The sequence below is a fragment of the Haemorhous mexicanus genome, chromosome 1 (assembly GCF_027477595.1).
Source record: "Haemorhous mexicanus isolate bHaeMex1 chromosome 1, bHaeMex1.pri, whole genome shotgun sequence".
NCBI lineage: Eukaryota > Metazoa > Chordata > Aves > Passeriformes > Fringillidae > Haemorhous > Haemorhous mexicanus.
The window spans coordinates 122,372,231-122,389,975 of NC_082341.1; the positions used below are offsets into that span (position 1 = coordinate 122,372,231).

General features: G+C 38.1%; 1 protein-coding gene across 1 annotated transcript; it reads right to left on the minus strand.

The window, feature by feature from the left end:
• Nucleotides 1–150: 150 nt before the first annotated feature.
• On the minus strand, nt 151–16,499 carry TTPA (alpha tocopherol transfer protein). The gene is made up of 5 exons (XM_059861167.1): nt 16,236–16,499; nt 8,691–8,844; nt 7,281–7,474; nt 4,010–4,120; nt 151–2,569 (listed from the first exon to the last, which is right to left on the minus strand). The coding sequence occupies exons 1-5, from the start codon at nt 16,428–16,430 to the stop codon at nt 2,396–2,398; spliced, it is 828 nt and encodes a 275-aa protein (XP_059717150.1). The 5' UTR covers nt 16,431–16,499; the 3' UTR covers nt 151–2,395.
• Nucleotides 16,500–17,745: the final 1,246 nt, after the last annotated feature.

A 17,745-nucleotide genomic window follows, 5' to 3' on the forward strand; every position in this document is an offset into this window, starting at 1 on the left:
GCCCCGCGCACGCAGCCGCCGGCCCGCCCGCAGCGCGGCTCGCTGGGAAATGCAGTCCCGGCCCGCGGGCTGAGCCCCGCCGCAGGCAGCCCCGCGGCCGCCTCCTTCCCTGCGGAAGCGACGCTCGTATCCGTCACAGACGAGGCTGGGTCAACCAGAAAGGGTTTATTAATTAAAATATATGTTAATGCATTTAAAACAGAGAAAAAAAATTAAAAATCGTGCATTACATCGTGCTTACAGTCAGTAGTAAATTATATTTGTACCGTTTAACAGGAACTTTATTTTTTTAGAGGCACTCCCGATGTTATAAAGAATAATGCACTTAGGGATCTTTGTTTCATGGCTGCTGCTCAAAGCTGCAACACCACTGCACATCATACCAATATCTTCACTACTCATTATGTAAATGTTACAATTATATTGTGTCCTTATTATTAGCAGCAATGCAATTAAGAGTTCCCACCTCCTATATAATATGTAAACATTAAAAAATAATTAATAGTTCAGGAAAAAAATAACTGCACTAAGTGCTCTAACTGCTGAGTTATGCAAATATGCTATCACTTAATAACAGGATCAGGGTATTTTCAAAGACATTTAGGACTTTATATTCATAGAGCTGGTGAACTCCAAATAAAGATCAAAAAGCCCTAGCTAAATATGCATATACATATGCAATCAAATGAGGTTTCTGCTACATAAACCAGTAGCATTCAGAGATTGGCTTCACAGGAAAAGTTTAAATTTTCTTGTTCACTGAAACTTGGTTCATTCCTTTGTGCAGTTTACATTCACAGATTAAAATTGAAGGACTGTAATATTAAAACAATAGCTTTGGGTCTCCAACTGGTAAATTACTTGGAACTTGAGTTACACACTTGAACAATTGCCAGATAGCTGACTACTCGGTCTATTTTCTTATAAAGAAGAATTTGCAGTTCATTGAACTCCTCTATTTAAGGAGCTTTTGTATCACAAAACAGTGTATCACAAAATAGTATCACAAAACCTGAGAAAAAGAAATATGTATGAAATACATTTTCATATACTCAAATCTCAATCAGGTTTCTTTAAATTTAGGCCCCATATCAAAAATATTTTGAAAGAGAAAAATGAAAAGGCACTTCAGGAAATTTGGAAATTGGAAGAAAAAAATAAAAAAGAAGTTATTGTCAGTTTTGAAAGAATTTCTGGCATTGATCTTACCACAGCAGAAGAAACTACAACCAACAAGAACTCTAAGGGGTTTTTCACAGATGTTCCTCTTGCTAATAAAAATAGTTTCCAATGACTCTTGCAATAATGCCTTACTAATCATAATCTAAAGTAAGGCATTTCTGATATAATAGTATAGTTTCGTTTCTGTTCCCTACACCTATATACCATTCCAATGTCCTAAAGATTGCAAAATAACTGAAGTTATAATTTCTAGCTACCTGAGATAAAAGCATTTTTTATGGATTTATTAATAGGAAAATTCATATGGAATGCTTAAATACATAGTGCTTATGCAAAAACAAAAAAGAGTTAAGAACAGTTACTGGACTGAAAATAAAATTACATAACCTATTTTACCCCCTGAAACAAGCAGATAATGCAAACAGCTGAAAACTTTTGACCTCTGTAGTCCTCTACACTAGGGATTAAAGGATAATAATCTGAGTTACCTATAGTTATCCATAGACATTATCACTTTGAAGAAAGAAAATAAGAATTGTCAAGGTTGTTATGACTCTTTTACCAGTTCCTTCCTCTGATTCACACTGTCCTTTGAAGAATACGTACGTGGTGTTTTTCTATAAAACTTGAAGATTACTCTGTTAATTAGGACAAAGAGGGAAGGTGCACAAGCAGCACAAAGAGTAACGCAAATGTCTCATTATTGCTGACCCATTTTCAATTTGATACAAACTATCAAAACAGCATTTTTTCCCTGAGAATCAATCCAAAAAAGCAGCTTCTTTAGTCCTTGCAAATTAGTCCTGTAGTCTTATTTCTGCAACAAACTACCTTATTCACAGTCTATTCTTTGTTTTGTATTGTCTTGACAAGCCAAGATAAAGAGCTAAGTGCAAGATTCTGGACTACATTATTGCAGATGAGTTGTCTCCAAAGACCTAACAGCAGCAGTATCAATCTGATATCCAGTGCACTCTTCAGCTTTCTGGCATACAAGTTACTCAATAACAGTGTGACAAACATGTAGAATTCATTAATCTCTTCAGACATAGAAACTGATAGACTCCAGTTAGTACAAAAGTGCAGCCAATATAATATTCAGTGAGTGCCCTGCAAAGACATACTGGTTCCATTCACAATGGAAATTTTCATATTACATTTATTTCCAATTCCAGTGCTCAAGAATTGATAAAATACTGTATTAAGGTTATTCCTAGGCAACCAGAGAAATGCTCTGAAGATAATCTGAAGATGCCATTATGAAGTCAGTCCATTCCTTGGCCAGCTCTTCAATGGAGACTTCCTCCCCCCCATATTCCTGTGGGAGAATGCTGACGGGGAAGTGTTCGGTCAGACTCTGCAAGTAGTTATTCCCATGCATGTACACCTAAACCAAAATATGAAAAGCATTTACTTGGGTATGAATGCTAGACTATTGAGTGAGAACAGGCAGCAAAGCATCTCAATGCAAGAGCTGAACCCACCAGCTTGATTTAACTAAATAAGTGTATTTGTTCATAATTAATTCCTTAAAAGGTGGAACTACCCTTGTGAGTTTCCCCTACGTACTCAAACTCTGTCCTCCTCTGAATCTGAAGACGGGTGAAGGATGGACTACAACCTGAGAACTGTATTTTATGTAGCTTTGAGCACAGGAGCCAAAACTAACTACACACTTGTTCCAGACTGGTTTAGCAAAGCTGGTGAGAGTATGTACTGCATCCAAGCTGCTAAACTGAGCTAAACCACAGGAATACTGGTGATTTGTTTTGTCATGATATCTTGTACTTGCCCTTCAGTAATTTCCAAGAAAAGAGCCCTATCTGGCTCATGGCCATTACTATCTGGTCCTGCCACATGTATTTAAAAACAAGATTATGTAGTATGTATGTAGGTTAAGACAGGTGTCAAGGAAGATACTCAACAGAATCTATATATCAGTCCTTATCTTTCAGTTCCAACTGGAATTGGATTCTGGACTACTTCTCCACTTTAACTCTTTCAATACTGTAGGTTTGATTCTTCTCCTCTTGCTCTATTGTAGCTATTTTGAAACCTTGTTCATTACTTCCAGTCTGATGCTTTTCTAGGATTTACTGTCTTGGCATTCACTGACTAATGCAAATAAGCAAAATCCATGTGCTGAGAAAAGGAGGCTTCAGAATCAGAGCAACAATAGGCAAGGCTGCTTATTTTGTACCTTAGTCCTGCTGTTACCACTTCACTTTTGTGCCAGCTGAAAACTCCAATATCTTTCTATGCTGCAACAAACCATAGTCCTTGGCATGCTTTTGCATCCAAATACAAATCTATTTGCAGATCTCTAACTGCAAAACTATTTAAAGCAACTAAGGAGCTATTTGGAAAAAAACTTAGAAATTAAGTCTGACCAATTTTTGATGCATAAATGCCTCTGGAGGTCAGTCAGAGATAAACAGTTGCCTTCTACTAATTCTGCACAGCTTGGACCGCAACACACTGCTCAGTGATCATTTTTCTCTATCATTTATATGCAGAGTGCTGGGAAATCCAGGACCTATTTTTTTCTAGTTTTGCAGAAGAATTATTATGTGACCTCATGCAAATTATTTAACCATTTTGTGTCACTTTGTTTTCTCTTCAGAGGCGTGATAACAGCACCACTTGCGACGCTCATGTCAATAATAACTGCAAATGCTTTACTGTTAGATCCTGGAGGTTTGTATGGCACTAACAAACAAAAATGATTTATGCTCTTCAGTACTCAGGAGTAACAGAGCTTAAGGAAAGTGCTGCAGATTGTCATATAAGGGTTTTCTGGCAGAAAGAAATATTTGTGTGCACTCACCCGTTGCTTTATTTTTTCAGTGAGAAAAGGCTTAATTAGAGCGAAGACTGGGTGGAAGAATAAAGGCTCATTAATCAAGTGGATACCTCGAACTTTCAGTGGAAAGGAATCCTGTCAGCATACATGGAAAACAGAATAAGAAAAAGGAAACATTATTGAAACACCTCTATTACTAAGCACAAGCCTGTAAAAAACTGTCTGGTCCATAGGTTAAAGTATTTCTTATGACCTTGCCAATTCCTGCATTTTCTATCAATGTAAATTATAAAAAACATTTAGAAAAATCATATCTTGTTCCTCCCATTAAAAGGAAAAATCTCACCATTTTTTTCATCTCAGTAGGTGGTGAGATTGAATATTAAAAACAAACAGAAAAACAAAAGAGAAAACTATCACCAAATTGCACATAAATATTGTACACAAACTTTGTGCTCAGCCTTTCTTCTAAAGTATAATTTATCACAAGATTCTGCTACTAATTTACAAAATGCTATCTAGCTATGTGCTTTTATTGGAAATTTACAGCCTGAAGGATAATGCATAAATATATAAAAACTATTGAAAATACTAACTTTAAGTTAAATAAGTTATATTTATAATTTAGAGATAAGCCTTGAAATTACTAGTAATTTGGCCAAGACAGAAGTTCAGCTTTACAACAAGATTACTGTTTTAATGAAATTTTTAAAATTTAAAGGCTGCTATACAGCCTTTGTAATATAAAACAGCTTGGATTCTACTTGCATTCATTTAAAAGTTCCAGATCTTTGAAACTTAAAAGAAAATATGTCAGTGCTCAAAACAAGCTTTATGCAATGGGGAAAGTACAGCTTCCCTTCACATCCCACCTGATACTTCCTCTGAGATGTTTTCTGCTTATAAAATGGTACTTCTCACAAACCTATCTCCTCACTAGTTCAATAGTTCTAAGGAAGGAAAAACCACAAAGCCAACACATTTCTTTAGTGCCACTCCTTCTAGATATAATGTATGTTAAAGACCTTAAAATTATCAGCTTGTATCTTCACTTAATGTTATTATGGGTTATCATATACTTAAAATCTACTATCATGATTTTCACTAAACAATTTTCTGCCACAAAACAGATTTTTCAAGATAATGTCACTTATTATCCATACTATGCTATCAATTCCTTAGTACATACTTCCTTTCCATTAACTTATGTTTCTTGATACAGTATAGTGATTTGCAAGACACATTTATTGAGTAAAATACTGGGTTAAAACCAAGGTTTCTTAACATTTACTTATAAGCATGTTCTGGAGTGCATTAAGCATGTCCTGGGGTGCATCAGGCACAGCATCTCCAGCCAGGCAAGGGAGGGGATTGTCCTGCTCTGCTCTGCCCTGGGGCAGCCTCACCTTCAATACTGTGTGCAGTTTTGGGCACCAAAATATAAAAAATACATTAAGCTATTAGAGAGCTTCAAATGAGGGCCAGGAGGATGCTGAAGAGTCTGGAGTGGAAGTAGTGAAGTAGTGTGAGGAGTGGCTGAGGTCACTTGGTCTGTTCGCCTGGAGAAAAGGAGACTGAGGAGAAACATCATCACAGTCTGCTATTTCCTTGTGAGGGGAAGAGGAAGGGAAGATTTCTTCACTTTCCTGACCAGAGACAAGACCTAAGGGAATGGCCTGAAGTTGTGTCAGAGGAGGCTTATATTGGATAAAAGGAAAAAGTTCTTAACCCAGAGGGGGGTTGAGCCCTGGAACAGGCTCCCCAGGGAAGTGGTCACAGCTCCAAGCCTGACAAGAGTTCAAGAAGTGCTTGGACAATGCTCTCAGCCACATGGGTGTATCTCCTGGGGTGTCCTGCATAGGGTCAGGAGATGGTCTTGATGATTCTGATGAGTCCCTCTCAACTTAACATATTCTATGATTATATGATATTGAAAAACACTAATATAATCTCTGGATAAAATTTACAAACCCAGTTAGAAGTGAGGAAAGGAATCAGGGAACAAAAAAAAAAAAATAGAAAATAACACTGGAAACACACAATTTTTAATTTTTCTTTTCCATAGCTAGAATAAGCATTTAGAAGTTTGAAAAACATTTTAAAAATCAGAAGTAGGTCAAGATGGAAACATCATAGTCAAAGATCTTCCTGCTTTGAGATAATGAATTGAAACCTTTAGATGTACTTGCAAATCCTATTCTGCTTCCTTTCTGCTCTATTTCAAGGTAAAAAAAATTACTTACAGCAATATGTTTACCACCTCAGAAATCAACCGAAACAGTCTCTCTAGTCCTGTTTTCATGAGAACTGGCCCAAGACTGCATAACACCAGGAGTTCTCATTCTAGATGTGCAAAGTTGGGAATACCTAATGGTTTCAATAAAGTTTTACAGTAGATATCACAAAGGAAGAACATCTGAAGTTCTGATGATATTAATTCAATGACTAAGCTTGATTGAATCTCAGATATGAACCTTACCGAATCAGAGGAAGAGATTATCTCCCTGGCTCATTTCCACATCACAGGCTAACAGTTTTATTATTACTGACTTTCAACATAACTTCTGAAGGAAAATAAGATTATAGGACTACACTGTAGCTTGCCTGTCAGTTCTCTGTCCCCTTTTTTCTTTATTTTTTTTTTTTCTCTCAAATCCAGTGGCAAAGTTCAACTGAATTTGGCAGAAAGGAATAAGCCTTAAAGACAGTAAAGTCCTGAGAAGTTTTATGAAAAACCGGAGGTGAGGTAACAGTGACTTGCACAAAACAATGCTCGTGTTTTGGGGAAGAAAGCAAGCAGAACATAAATGTTATACATTCTGTCATTAGCAGATGGAAGATCACATAAGCATCATCCATACTGGTACCAAGTTAGGAGTAGTCTTGCTCTTAATTGCTCACAGTGCATGCTATTTTTAGTATTCTCTGAGGCAGGAATAAATGCTTTAAATATTGAGATAATATACAAAAGAATGGAAGAGAAGAGATGAAACAGGATAACAAATAGAAATCCTTCCAAAATTGGGCTTCATCTGCTCCTCCAGTCATGAAATTCTTGTGTTGTAACAGGTTGATGGAGTTCTTATAAAATAACAGAAGTTAGAGGGTATTTACTGGTATAGAAGAATAAAATGTAGGTAAAATCAAGCACAACTTGTAATTGATTAAGGCTTTTGTTCTTCTAAGTTGCATAGTCTGAGAATGCCTACAGAATGAAAAATTACTATAGCTTGGAAGAGATGAAAAACTGGAAGTCATAGCAATGAAGCTGCATAAAGCATTATGTCATACTTACTGTGAGAACAGCAGCTATTTTCTTGGCCACTGCTGGACTGATTTGAAAAGCATGAGCAAATCTCCACCCTTGAAGGTCAAAGATGGCCTTGACTCCATTTCGCTGAGTCTCGATCTCCTTTACAATGAGTTCAGATGTGATGAGACTTACACGAAACACATCATATGCTGTAAATAAACTGGGATCCCATTTTCCTGAGGAGAAGATAGATTACCCAGCATTATCATGAGAAAACCCCATACACCTGCACTTTTTCTTCCTATGGCTTCTAATGTGCTTCTCAGGAGCAAGAATTAATCAGCAAGAACAATGTTCCTGAAATAAACTGGTTTTCCAGTGCATAAGTTATTTTGTGTACCTGCTCTCTCATTCATCTTTGATGCTCTTTTAGTGGATGGTACCACATAATGTAGCATGTTCTACCTATGGCCATAGGCCTAGTACAAGGTACAATTCAGCAACACTCACGCTAGCAGAAGCTGCAGATCAGTCCAATCAATTAATATAATTGCTTTTCAGCACTGTAATTTTCTGGCACAACTCAGTGAATCTCCCTTATTTTTTTTCTGAGGCCTGAGCGAAAAATTGCATGGGATGAGCCTTAGCCCTAGATGAAAGCTTTAGAGGGCACAACTGCCTGCTAGACCAGAAGATAATAAGAGAGTTCTTTGAAAGTTGGCAAAAATAAAGCCTCTGTCCAAAACAAGCATAAAGAGACATGGTGTTCATTTAACTATGTACTTTTTGAAAATGTTTTTAGGAGGTGCATCAAGCATTTTCCAAGTATTGTTTTCTAGGGCTCTTTGGCTACAAGTAAACAATGAAAGCTTGGTGAACTACTCACCCCAGCCTAAACTGAATGTTGGTACATGATAAGGTGTACACCTTTGTTTGTGTTCTCCCTACTCTGTGCTGCATCTGCACCAGTACCACAGTCTTAGCCCATGGCTTTGACAATTTACATGAAGTCAAATGATTTTTGGGCACTCAGAGCCAAAAAAACCCATGTAATCTTACAATTTTTAACCTTCAAGATTCTTTTGATGCAACAAGAATTTCACTAAAAAGAAAATTAGGTTCTTCATAAGGGATTGTACAGCTTTAGCCATACCAATAGATAAGTAAAATTATTTAATTGTTATAGCCCATCAAATTCACCTTTATATTAATGTAAATGCATTTCGAGCAAGGAACATAAATATATAAACTTTCTAGTTAAAATATTTTGATTTGATCTAGATTTATCAACCCCTGCAGTTGTGCCCATAAAATTTTTTGGTTTGCTGCTGAAATGGTGATAATTAAAAAAAATAAACAAACCGCAAAACAAAACAAAGAAAATGAACAAAGCCCAAAAACTTCAGTGTCAGAATCAGGTGTGAAACTGTTCCAAGCAATTTTGTCACTCACCAATTCTGTACATTAGAACTTTGCTTCCATGTGGGTCTCTTGACCTTAGGACTCCATGATAGCCAGCTTGCAAAAGACCAAGAACAGAAGATGGTTGTAAATCTGCACTTATTTCTGGGCATTCAATTCTCCACTTCTGATAATTCTTCAATAACTGGAAAAAAATTATGTGGATGTCAGGTAAGCATCAGCTATTATAGGGAGAGCACAGTTAAAAATATGCTTTCCAAATGTGGTCACAGTCAGGTTCATTTCATTAAATTAGCTATAGTTTGATTGTATATTTTAATCAAATCACTCCTAGAAACAGAAGGTTGCTAAACTGGATTAAGTAAGTGAGTAAATTGCCATGATGAATTTAGAACCCAGTCAAATCATTAATGGACTGCAGTTGTTATTTTGTGTCAGAAAGAAAACTAACTGTACAATAAGCCTGTAGTTTCTATGTAAAATGCATCTAATCCCCATTTTTTTCTGCTCAGGTTACCTTTAGGATTGTTTGTTTTGCTACTGCATCCTACTAACTCAGGATTTTTTAAAATTTAGACATGTAAAATTTTATGGAGGAACATTCTCCTTCACTCACTCACTCCTTTCCAATTTTTTACCCTATTTTTTACATCAATAATTGCAGTTTACTATTTGAAACAGGTATGCTTATCAGCATACCCAAAAACATTTTTGAGGTCCCTTTTACCCTTCTGAAATGAGAAAATACAGCACAGTAGTGGGTCCATTACACATTTGACAATTTCCCTCCCACAGAATAGAAATAATGAGATCCTGTCAGGTTAAAACAGAGATCCTGTCTGTTGCCAGAGACTTGGTCAGCCTGGTTCCCAAGGCTGGGAGGCAGCCCATAACCAGCATTTCTAAGGCACAGGAGGAGCTGTGTGTTGAAAGGCCATGGACTAATGCTAAGGAAGAGGCAATTAAAGGTGTTCCTTTATGAGGTAACATCTGTGTTGAGGAATTACAGGCAGCACTGTGAAAGGTCATCTTAGAGATGAATCGTGAAAAATTAAGTTGATGATGCAGTACTTTTAACTTCCAAGTCTAATTATTGGTTTTCCTTTAGTATTAACTAAGTGGTTGTGGGGAAAAGGAACTATGCCCTGCAACTAAAATTTATTGAAGACATTGAGCAGAAATAGAAAGCTATGCAAGACTGTCTTCTAAAATGCTTCTTCTCTGCTCATCAACTAAAATTTGCCTCTGCTGTATCACCTCTGCTAAGGTTATCACTAAGTTTGGAAAGTAGAGAGATAGCTATTACAAGTAATTCATATTTTGTTTTAATTTCCTCAATGGCTATGACTTAGAGGTCTAACCCAAGACCTTCAAAGTAGCTAAGAGAACAGGAATTTTTCAGTACCTTTTTTCTCGGCAAGCCAAAATGTAGCTTTAAATCTTAACAGTGGCATGCACAGCCTAGCTTTTAAAATTGCTTCTATATTTCATCAAACAGGAAAACCCAATCTGATCCTCAGCACAGTTTCACAAATTAAGTGTGTTCAATACACTGAAAGCATCAATCAAAAGTCTTATATTTCCTATAATTTGTATTAACAGAAATTATTTTTTTCCTTTATCAATTATTCTGTATTTTGCAACAGAAATACTAAAGTTAAAAGTGCTGTCAGGTCCAACTAATAGAATATAACTGTAAAAAAATTAAAATTTTCTTGTATCTGTGCAAACATAATTTTCTTCAGTATTTTCATTGGAAGAATGATCAGAAGGAATTTCAGCAAAATTGAATTAATCCCTACAGATTCTTAGAGAGAGACATGGAACTCAGCATCCTGTAGCTCACAGCATGATCATGTCAGATAATTAGTCTTATCTCCTACCCTTCCCTCTATTTTTAAGCTTCTTGTATAATTTTACATAAAACATACTTTTTCTTCAGCTTAATGCTTTTCTGCTCAGATTAAGGCTGAATGATTTTGAAGGTCTCTCAAATGAATTGCCATGAGGAAACTATTTATAAAACATTATTGTTTATCAGCAAAATTTACATAAAAATACATGGTACACTGATTAGAAATTAACTATATTTTTTATGGAAATAGAGCCGATAAATACATATTTAGATTAAAAAAAAAAAAATATTGACCGTGTTAGAATACCACTTGATTTGGCAGTGAAAGAAAAACAGATAAAAGCCTCATCCTAAACCATCACCATAGAAAGAAACATTTAACCACTAGGAGAATTTTATTAGAAGTCCCTTGACTGCATTCAATCAGTTTTAGCCTAGGTTAATTTTAAAACTAACAAACAAACAATGTGAAGGAAAGAGGGAGGAAGCAGGGAAAGTAAGTTGATTTGTGGGACAGAAGCTCACTACAATTGCAAAGATAGGCCTGTTGAGGTACTCTGACTATCTCACTCTGTCAGTACTTGACTGTCTGCAAAGGGCACTGCTTGAGCAATCCCAACTGCTTTGTGCCAGACAGCAATGTCAACATGTTTCTTCCTTGCTCTTTCCAAAACAGACTCTGAAATAGAAGCAAAATACAAAACCACCCTGAAAACAACTATGCAAACATCTGTCGCTTTGTAATTTGTCACTTTTCTTCTAAAATCTGTGGCACCACAACATCATGAAGATATATATATTAAACACCTCTTTGAAGAACTCTCTGCCAAAACTTATGTTTCATTTTCATTCTCTAAGAATAAAAATGACACATTAATTCAATACCCTAAATAATCCTGTCTAGTCAATACAGATAGTTTCTCATTTTCATGATATTTACAAGTTGGACAAAAAGATTTAAGTTCTTGGACTTTGGAAGAAAGAGAGTGGTATTTTCAGCTGGTGATGCACTCAAGATCCTTACAGAAGGCACAGTTAACCTACTTGCAAACTCATTAAAGAGAAAATATATGGTTGGAATACTTCTGACACTTTCCATGATACAAGTAAGTGGTGCACCTTTCAGACATGTAACTTGGCTAAGCCTAAAGCATACTTCCCTTGGCAAGAAAGTCACAAAGTGCTGAAGAGTTCTCAGATTTTGAAAACCTAATCTAATTGCCTAAAATAATTTAGGTCTGAAGTAAAGGTCAACATTAGAGAATCTTCCACAGAATCTACAGCTAGTTTTGGCAGATATTCTGTAAATTTGTATTTATGTAAGCAACCCCTCTCTTACAGCTGGACAGAGTCAAGTCTCACATAGCCACTTAAAGCAGTAATTCCTAAACATGTAAAGGAATTCAAACACTTGCAGTGGTTTAGAGGTTTTCTAGTTTTACACTGTTTAAGCACAGAAATTCATGTAAAATTTTTTTCAAGTAAGATTCCTTTTCAGCAGGGTAAAACATAAATGTTGCATATAGCAATCAGCTTGGATATAGATAAAACAACCTAATCTCAGGAAAAACAGACACATTCATTACCCAGTATAAAAAATGGCTCATGCACTTAATGACACAAGAAAAACATCTCAATGTATAATTATCTGTGTTTACAAATGGAATAACCTACTTAGCCTCAGCTCAGCATCTCAAAATAGATGCAAGATAACTTGATAAAGGGGGGGAAAGCTGGATGAAAAACTCCAGTGTCTGTAGTTCAGCATTAATTAAGAGTTTTTTTTCCCCTGATGTCTGTTGGGGATAGTTCCAGATCTCTGAACATTACAGATTACAAAGTTATCAATTAAACCAAGATTCAGGTTCTACAAACCAAAGTGAACTTGGTACTTTACTTGGAAGCAAAAGAACTAGAAAACATTGTGCTTGTTAGAGAAACAAATGCATCTGTATAAGTAAATTAATGATATTTTTCTTGATTAATAACTATTTATCTATATTAACGTGGATGATAGGCAGAATTAGGCCTCTGTTGTGTCAGAAGTTGTAAAAATGCACACAATGCTTGAGGAAAAAAAAGTTTTTTACTGGAATTCTTTGCAGGAGAAACCACAGCTCAAATTTCAGAATATAAACTTTGAGCATATGTATTTTATATTTCTTTTATATGTTTGTGTACAAATGTACCCAGAATTTAAACATACAGTATACACAGGCAAAGAATTTAAAATATTTTCTAGATACACAGAACTTTCTTAATTCTTCATTCTTAATTCTTCATTTCTTAATTCTTGTCACTGGAAAAAGACTGGCACGTGCTGACTTAGCACAAAGGGAAGCCTGGCTGACTGATTTGTGTTTCCTCAAGAGTCAGCTCAGAGAGCTAATAAGGGTTCTTCCATCCTTTTCAAGGAATTCCTTGGTATTGATGGAAGAAAAGCAGCCAAGTAACTGATTTCAACTTAGCATTTATGTTTGAATGATGTGAAGATCCTCAGAGATAATGTCTGAGACTCAGCAGTGTGTTTGACACTGCAGACAACACTTCTTGCACAGCATAGTCAGCCTAAGTGACTTCCTTGCAGCAGAATGCACTAGGAAATCCTCATTCCTCTGTAAATCAAATGCAAAACAAAAGTCTGCCTATATACCTTGGTATCAACCAGAACTCCTAAAATGATCCTAGAGAGTTTTCAGCGCCACAAAGTGGTGCTTATAATAGAATGTTATGAAAACCCTTTGCATAGAGTTTCAATGCCAAACATTTTTCTTCTGTTCTCCAAAGTACAATCTATTTCAGGTACAAAAAGACAGCTTTCCAAAGTCACAGAGAGTCAGTCCTATACAAGAATTATAGGATGCAATGCATAATAAAACAGGAAGAAACATTTATGTCCAAAAGGAGATGCCAGTTCTCCAGATTTCACAGATCACTAGTGAATCCAAGTGACAGTGGTTTTGGTGATAATAGCAAAGTCAAACACACACACATAGCTGGTACATTCAAAAAGATGCAGACACTGACCTCTGAGGTGACCAGTGACAAAACATGAGGGAATGGCCTGAAGCTGTGTCAGGGGGAGTTTAGGCTGGATATTAGAAAAAGGTTCTTCACCCAGAGGGTGGTTGGGCACTGGAACAGGCTCCCCAGAGAAGTGGTTACAACACCAAGCCCGACAGAGCTCAAGAGGCATTTGGACAATGCTCTCAGGCACACAGTGTGACTCTCTGACAGGGTGTCTGTACAGGGCCAGGAGCTGAACTTGAATGATCCCTGCAGGTCCCTTCCAACTCAATATATTCTGTGATTCTGTGAGAATAGTCTGTTACTGAGCTTAACTGAATGATCACTGTCTTCAAGAAATTAAGACAGTTTTAGCTCTTCTTCAAGTCCTTCAATTTCAGATACCTGTTTCAGTGCTGGATTTTCTTCTAGCATGAGAGACATCAATATATCATCAAAAGCAAGTCTGGAATTGCCATTGGAAAAATGGAAAAAATTGCTGTCATGAGTCACCATAAAGGATTTAGAAATGGAATGTCTTGACACAATCTACCTGATTATTCTTTTCTGAAGCATTTCCAAATGTTGATAACCAACATCAGATAAATCTGTGTCAATTATTAACCAGAAATGCATCAATAAAACAGTCTGGTCAGGTGCCAGACTCTTGATTCATAGTTAAGGCTAAGTATAAGCACATACTAAGATGCTGGACAACGTTTGCTTATATGCATTGACAGGGCCATTAACTTTGATTATCCCTCAGCTGCTCTACAAATACTATATAGTAGTATACAGAAGCCCAGTGGGCAAAGAGAATCTTATTGGCCTGAACTCCAGACCAGGAGGCAACATCAAATCAGGACAAGAGGGAAGAGCCACTCTCAGGACTGATTGCAGGAGGGCTCTGCCTAGGGTGAAGTACTAACAAAACTTCTGCGTGAAGTCACACTTGGGTTAGATGAATGTACAACTTGGGACCACAAGAGATTTTTGCACAATAGTTCTCTTTGGCCTTGATATACCAATTGCAATAAACACATTCCTGTGGGAGGGGGAAAAAAAAAAAAAGGTGCTTCTGTTATTCTTTCCTTACTGCAAGAGAAGTATTCTAGAAAACAGTGTCAGCCAGTATGTAGATTAGGTGCAAGTGGCTACAGCACTTAGAGGACTGAAATTCTAGAGAGAAACATTAAACACAGGTTGGTTTGGAACATCTGAATCTCTTAATTCAAAGGAAGGTTTGAAATTCGGAAACTTAGCCGCCTGTGGAGACCCAGAAAATCTAGAGGTTTAAAAAGACAACTTTTTCAAAGCAGGATCCCAGTGTTGAGGGCTGATTCCCAAGAGAAGCATAGGAAATTTGCTACTTCGTAGACTCCCATCTCTAAACCTAGTCTAGATTCCACACTTCCAAAGATTAGTCCTACCTACCTAACACACCTCACAATCCCATCAAAGTGCTAAAACATACAGGCCAAATTCAGAAATGCAACCATCCTGTCTCTAGGATTACCAGTAACAACCAATTACAATGTAATTAGGAGTGGATATTCAAGAGTCCATATGTCCTCATTAAGCCCTTTAAGCATTTTGGAACCAAGGAACACAGGAAAATAAAATGGCTTTTGTTTGGAAAGAAAAAAACCCATGGTCCTACAGTGGCTAGTGCACAACTTTGATTTAAACAATCTCATGAACTTCAAGTAAAAGTAAGATACATAAAACCCAAAGGAATCTGACTTGACTCGTTGGTTCTTCTGTTGAGGAGGAAAGGTTTAAAGCTATGGTGCAAATGCCATGAGTCAAATGAAAAGAACAAAAATACAATTTTAAAGGTATTTATGATTAAGGGCATAATTTCATTTCTCAATTTCCTTTTTAAGCTACCTTGATCCTGCAATACATCCATATGCAAACAGTCATCTCTTATGGTGAGTAAACTTGGAAAATCTACAGTCCAGAGAAATCAGAAACTAATAGGTGAAGAAACCAAAAGGTGAAGTCTGTTGGGCAATGCAGTGTAAACAACATAAAATTCCATGGAAACACAGCTTTCAGTTGGCACATGTGAATCAAAGCTTTTGCCCTGGGAGGATTTGGAAATACTTTCTGTTCCAAAGGTTTAATGGCTATCAATCTTTCATTAAAAAAAATAACGAAGTGATAACAATCTGTGCCTTTGGATATTAAAAATATGTGTGCTCTGTGGCAAAAAGGCATACAAAGAGCCGGGAAAGTACCATGACTTACCAAAGCCTGCAAGGAGTGCTGTAAAAGACTAAACTCCAAGCAAAAAGAAGTTTTTACTCATAGTTTTAGGGTCATTATAAGTCTGTAGTGAAACGAGTACGCCTGCTAGTAACCTGAGCCTGATAATCATGACAAGGATGTCCTTTGAAGGGTACTGTTTCCTAATCGGAGCTGTAACCTTACCACGCTCACTGTATAGGCTAGTGACTGTACTGCAGTTACCACAGCCTGTGTGTCACCACCCCGATACCGCGCTGAGCCAGCCGCCACACCGCACACAGAGCCGTGCCGCGCCGAAGACACGCGTGACAAGCCATTAGCTACACCCTGGAACTCCCCGCTCGGCCTCGCCCGACCCGGGCAGAGCAGGGCACGGAGCCACCCCACAGCCCGTCCCCGCAGCCACAGCCCGGGCCCGGCTGCTCCCGGCACCGGCACCGGCCGCCGCCGCCGCTCCTCACCCTCCAGGCCAGGTCCAGGTGGAAGTCTCGGGCGCGCAGGAACCGCACCAGGAAGGCATCGGAGAGGGGCTGCGGCCAGCGCTGGCCGGGCTCTGCCTCCGCCCGCCGCCGCAGCTCGGACACGGCGCCGCGCACCTGCGGAGAGTGGTCGGGCAGCTCATTGAGCTGCACCGCGCCCGGCGGAACCTGCGACATCCCCGCGACACGGCCGAGCTCAGCCCCGCCGCCGGCCCCGGCCCATTGAGGGGAGCGCGGCGGCGGAGCCCGGCCGGGCTGCCCCCGCCCCCGCCCCGCGGGGCTTAACCCCTGAGCGCCCTCCCGGGCCCCGGGCGAGGGAGCGGGCTGGTGTGCCGCGTCCTCCGCCCCGCCTCTCCCGGGCTTGTTTTCCCCACTTTTACGGACTTGACTGGTTGCAGGAGGTTAGCATCTCTATAAATTAAGTTTTAGATAACTTGCTTAAACTTGTGCAGAGAACACGGAACATCATGGAATGTTTAATTTTCAGGTCTTTGATTTTTTTTTACTAAGATTTCGCATATTTAAAACACATAAATGCAGACTTGTGAGTCAGGAAATGAAGATAATTATTGGGAGAATTGATTTATGGTGCCAAACAGATTGCTCTTTCCTCTTGCCTATGTAGTCAAAGAAGTACACACCAGCTAAAGCAAAGTAACACTACACTCCCAATAGAATACAAGTATTAATTCTTCAAGATTATCACATATTCCAAGGTGAACAGGCATTTGGTATGAATTACAATAACATTTATTAACTAGAGAGACATGACATTCCGTGCACATGAAAAAAATATTATCTATCACTCTGGTATTTGTTACATACAGGTAAAAAAATCCAAAATCCCTCCAAACCAATAGTCCTGTACAAGCAAACACAGTGAAATCCAGAGCAGACAATCATATCACTTCAAGCTTGTCATAGGAATCTGTTCATGTACTTTGGAACTGGAATATTATTGCTAAATCTTTCAAGTTAAGCCAAATTGAATTGAGAGCTCATGACTATATCTGAAGGGTGACGATTTTGTACAGCAAAAAGGAGTGTAAATCAGGAAAAAGGAGTGTCACCCTTCTCTGAATCCATTCTGTAAGAATACTTCAGCATAGTAGTGCTGAGGACGTCAGCCTTTCACTGAAACCCTAAAGTGTAGCAGGTCTGGTTGCAGTGTATTTACCTTCTGATTTTCTACCTGAATTTCTCCACCACCCATCCTCCTGTTTGTCTACTCACTGGCGCTGATAGCATTGTTTGAAACTATGTCAAACCTTTTTCTATTGCCCTGGACCAAAAGCTTGTAACATACTGTGTAGTGAGGTTGGTTGGTGACTCAGCAACTTAGTAACAGCCTTTGAAACTCTTACTCTGTAGTGTAACTGAGCTGTCTCAGCCAACAGTTGATGGTAGGTATATGGCGGAGAACTTATCGCTCATTTTACACCACAATACACTATTTTCAAAACCACCTTGGTGTAAAAATAATTTCAAAAAA

Bases quoted from the DNA above. Each gene is read 5' to 3' on its own strand.
- TTPA (XM_059861167.1), bottom strand. From the start codon at position 16,430: ATGTCGCAGGTTCCGCCGGGCGCGGTGCAGCTCAATGAGCTGCCCGAC. The intron at 8,845-16,235 runs GTGAGGAGCGGC...ATTTTTTTCCAG, and splicing joins ACCTGGACCTGGCCTGGAGG to TTATTGAAGAATTATCAGAA. The intron at 2,570-4,009 runs GTGAGTGCACAC...ATTTTGGTTTAG, and splicing joins CTGAAAAAATAAAGCAACGG to GTGTACATGCATGGGAATAA.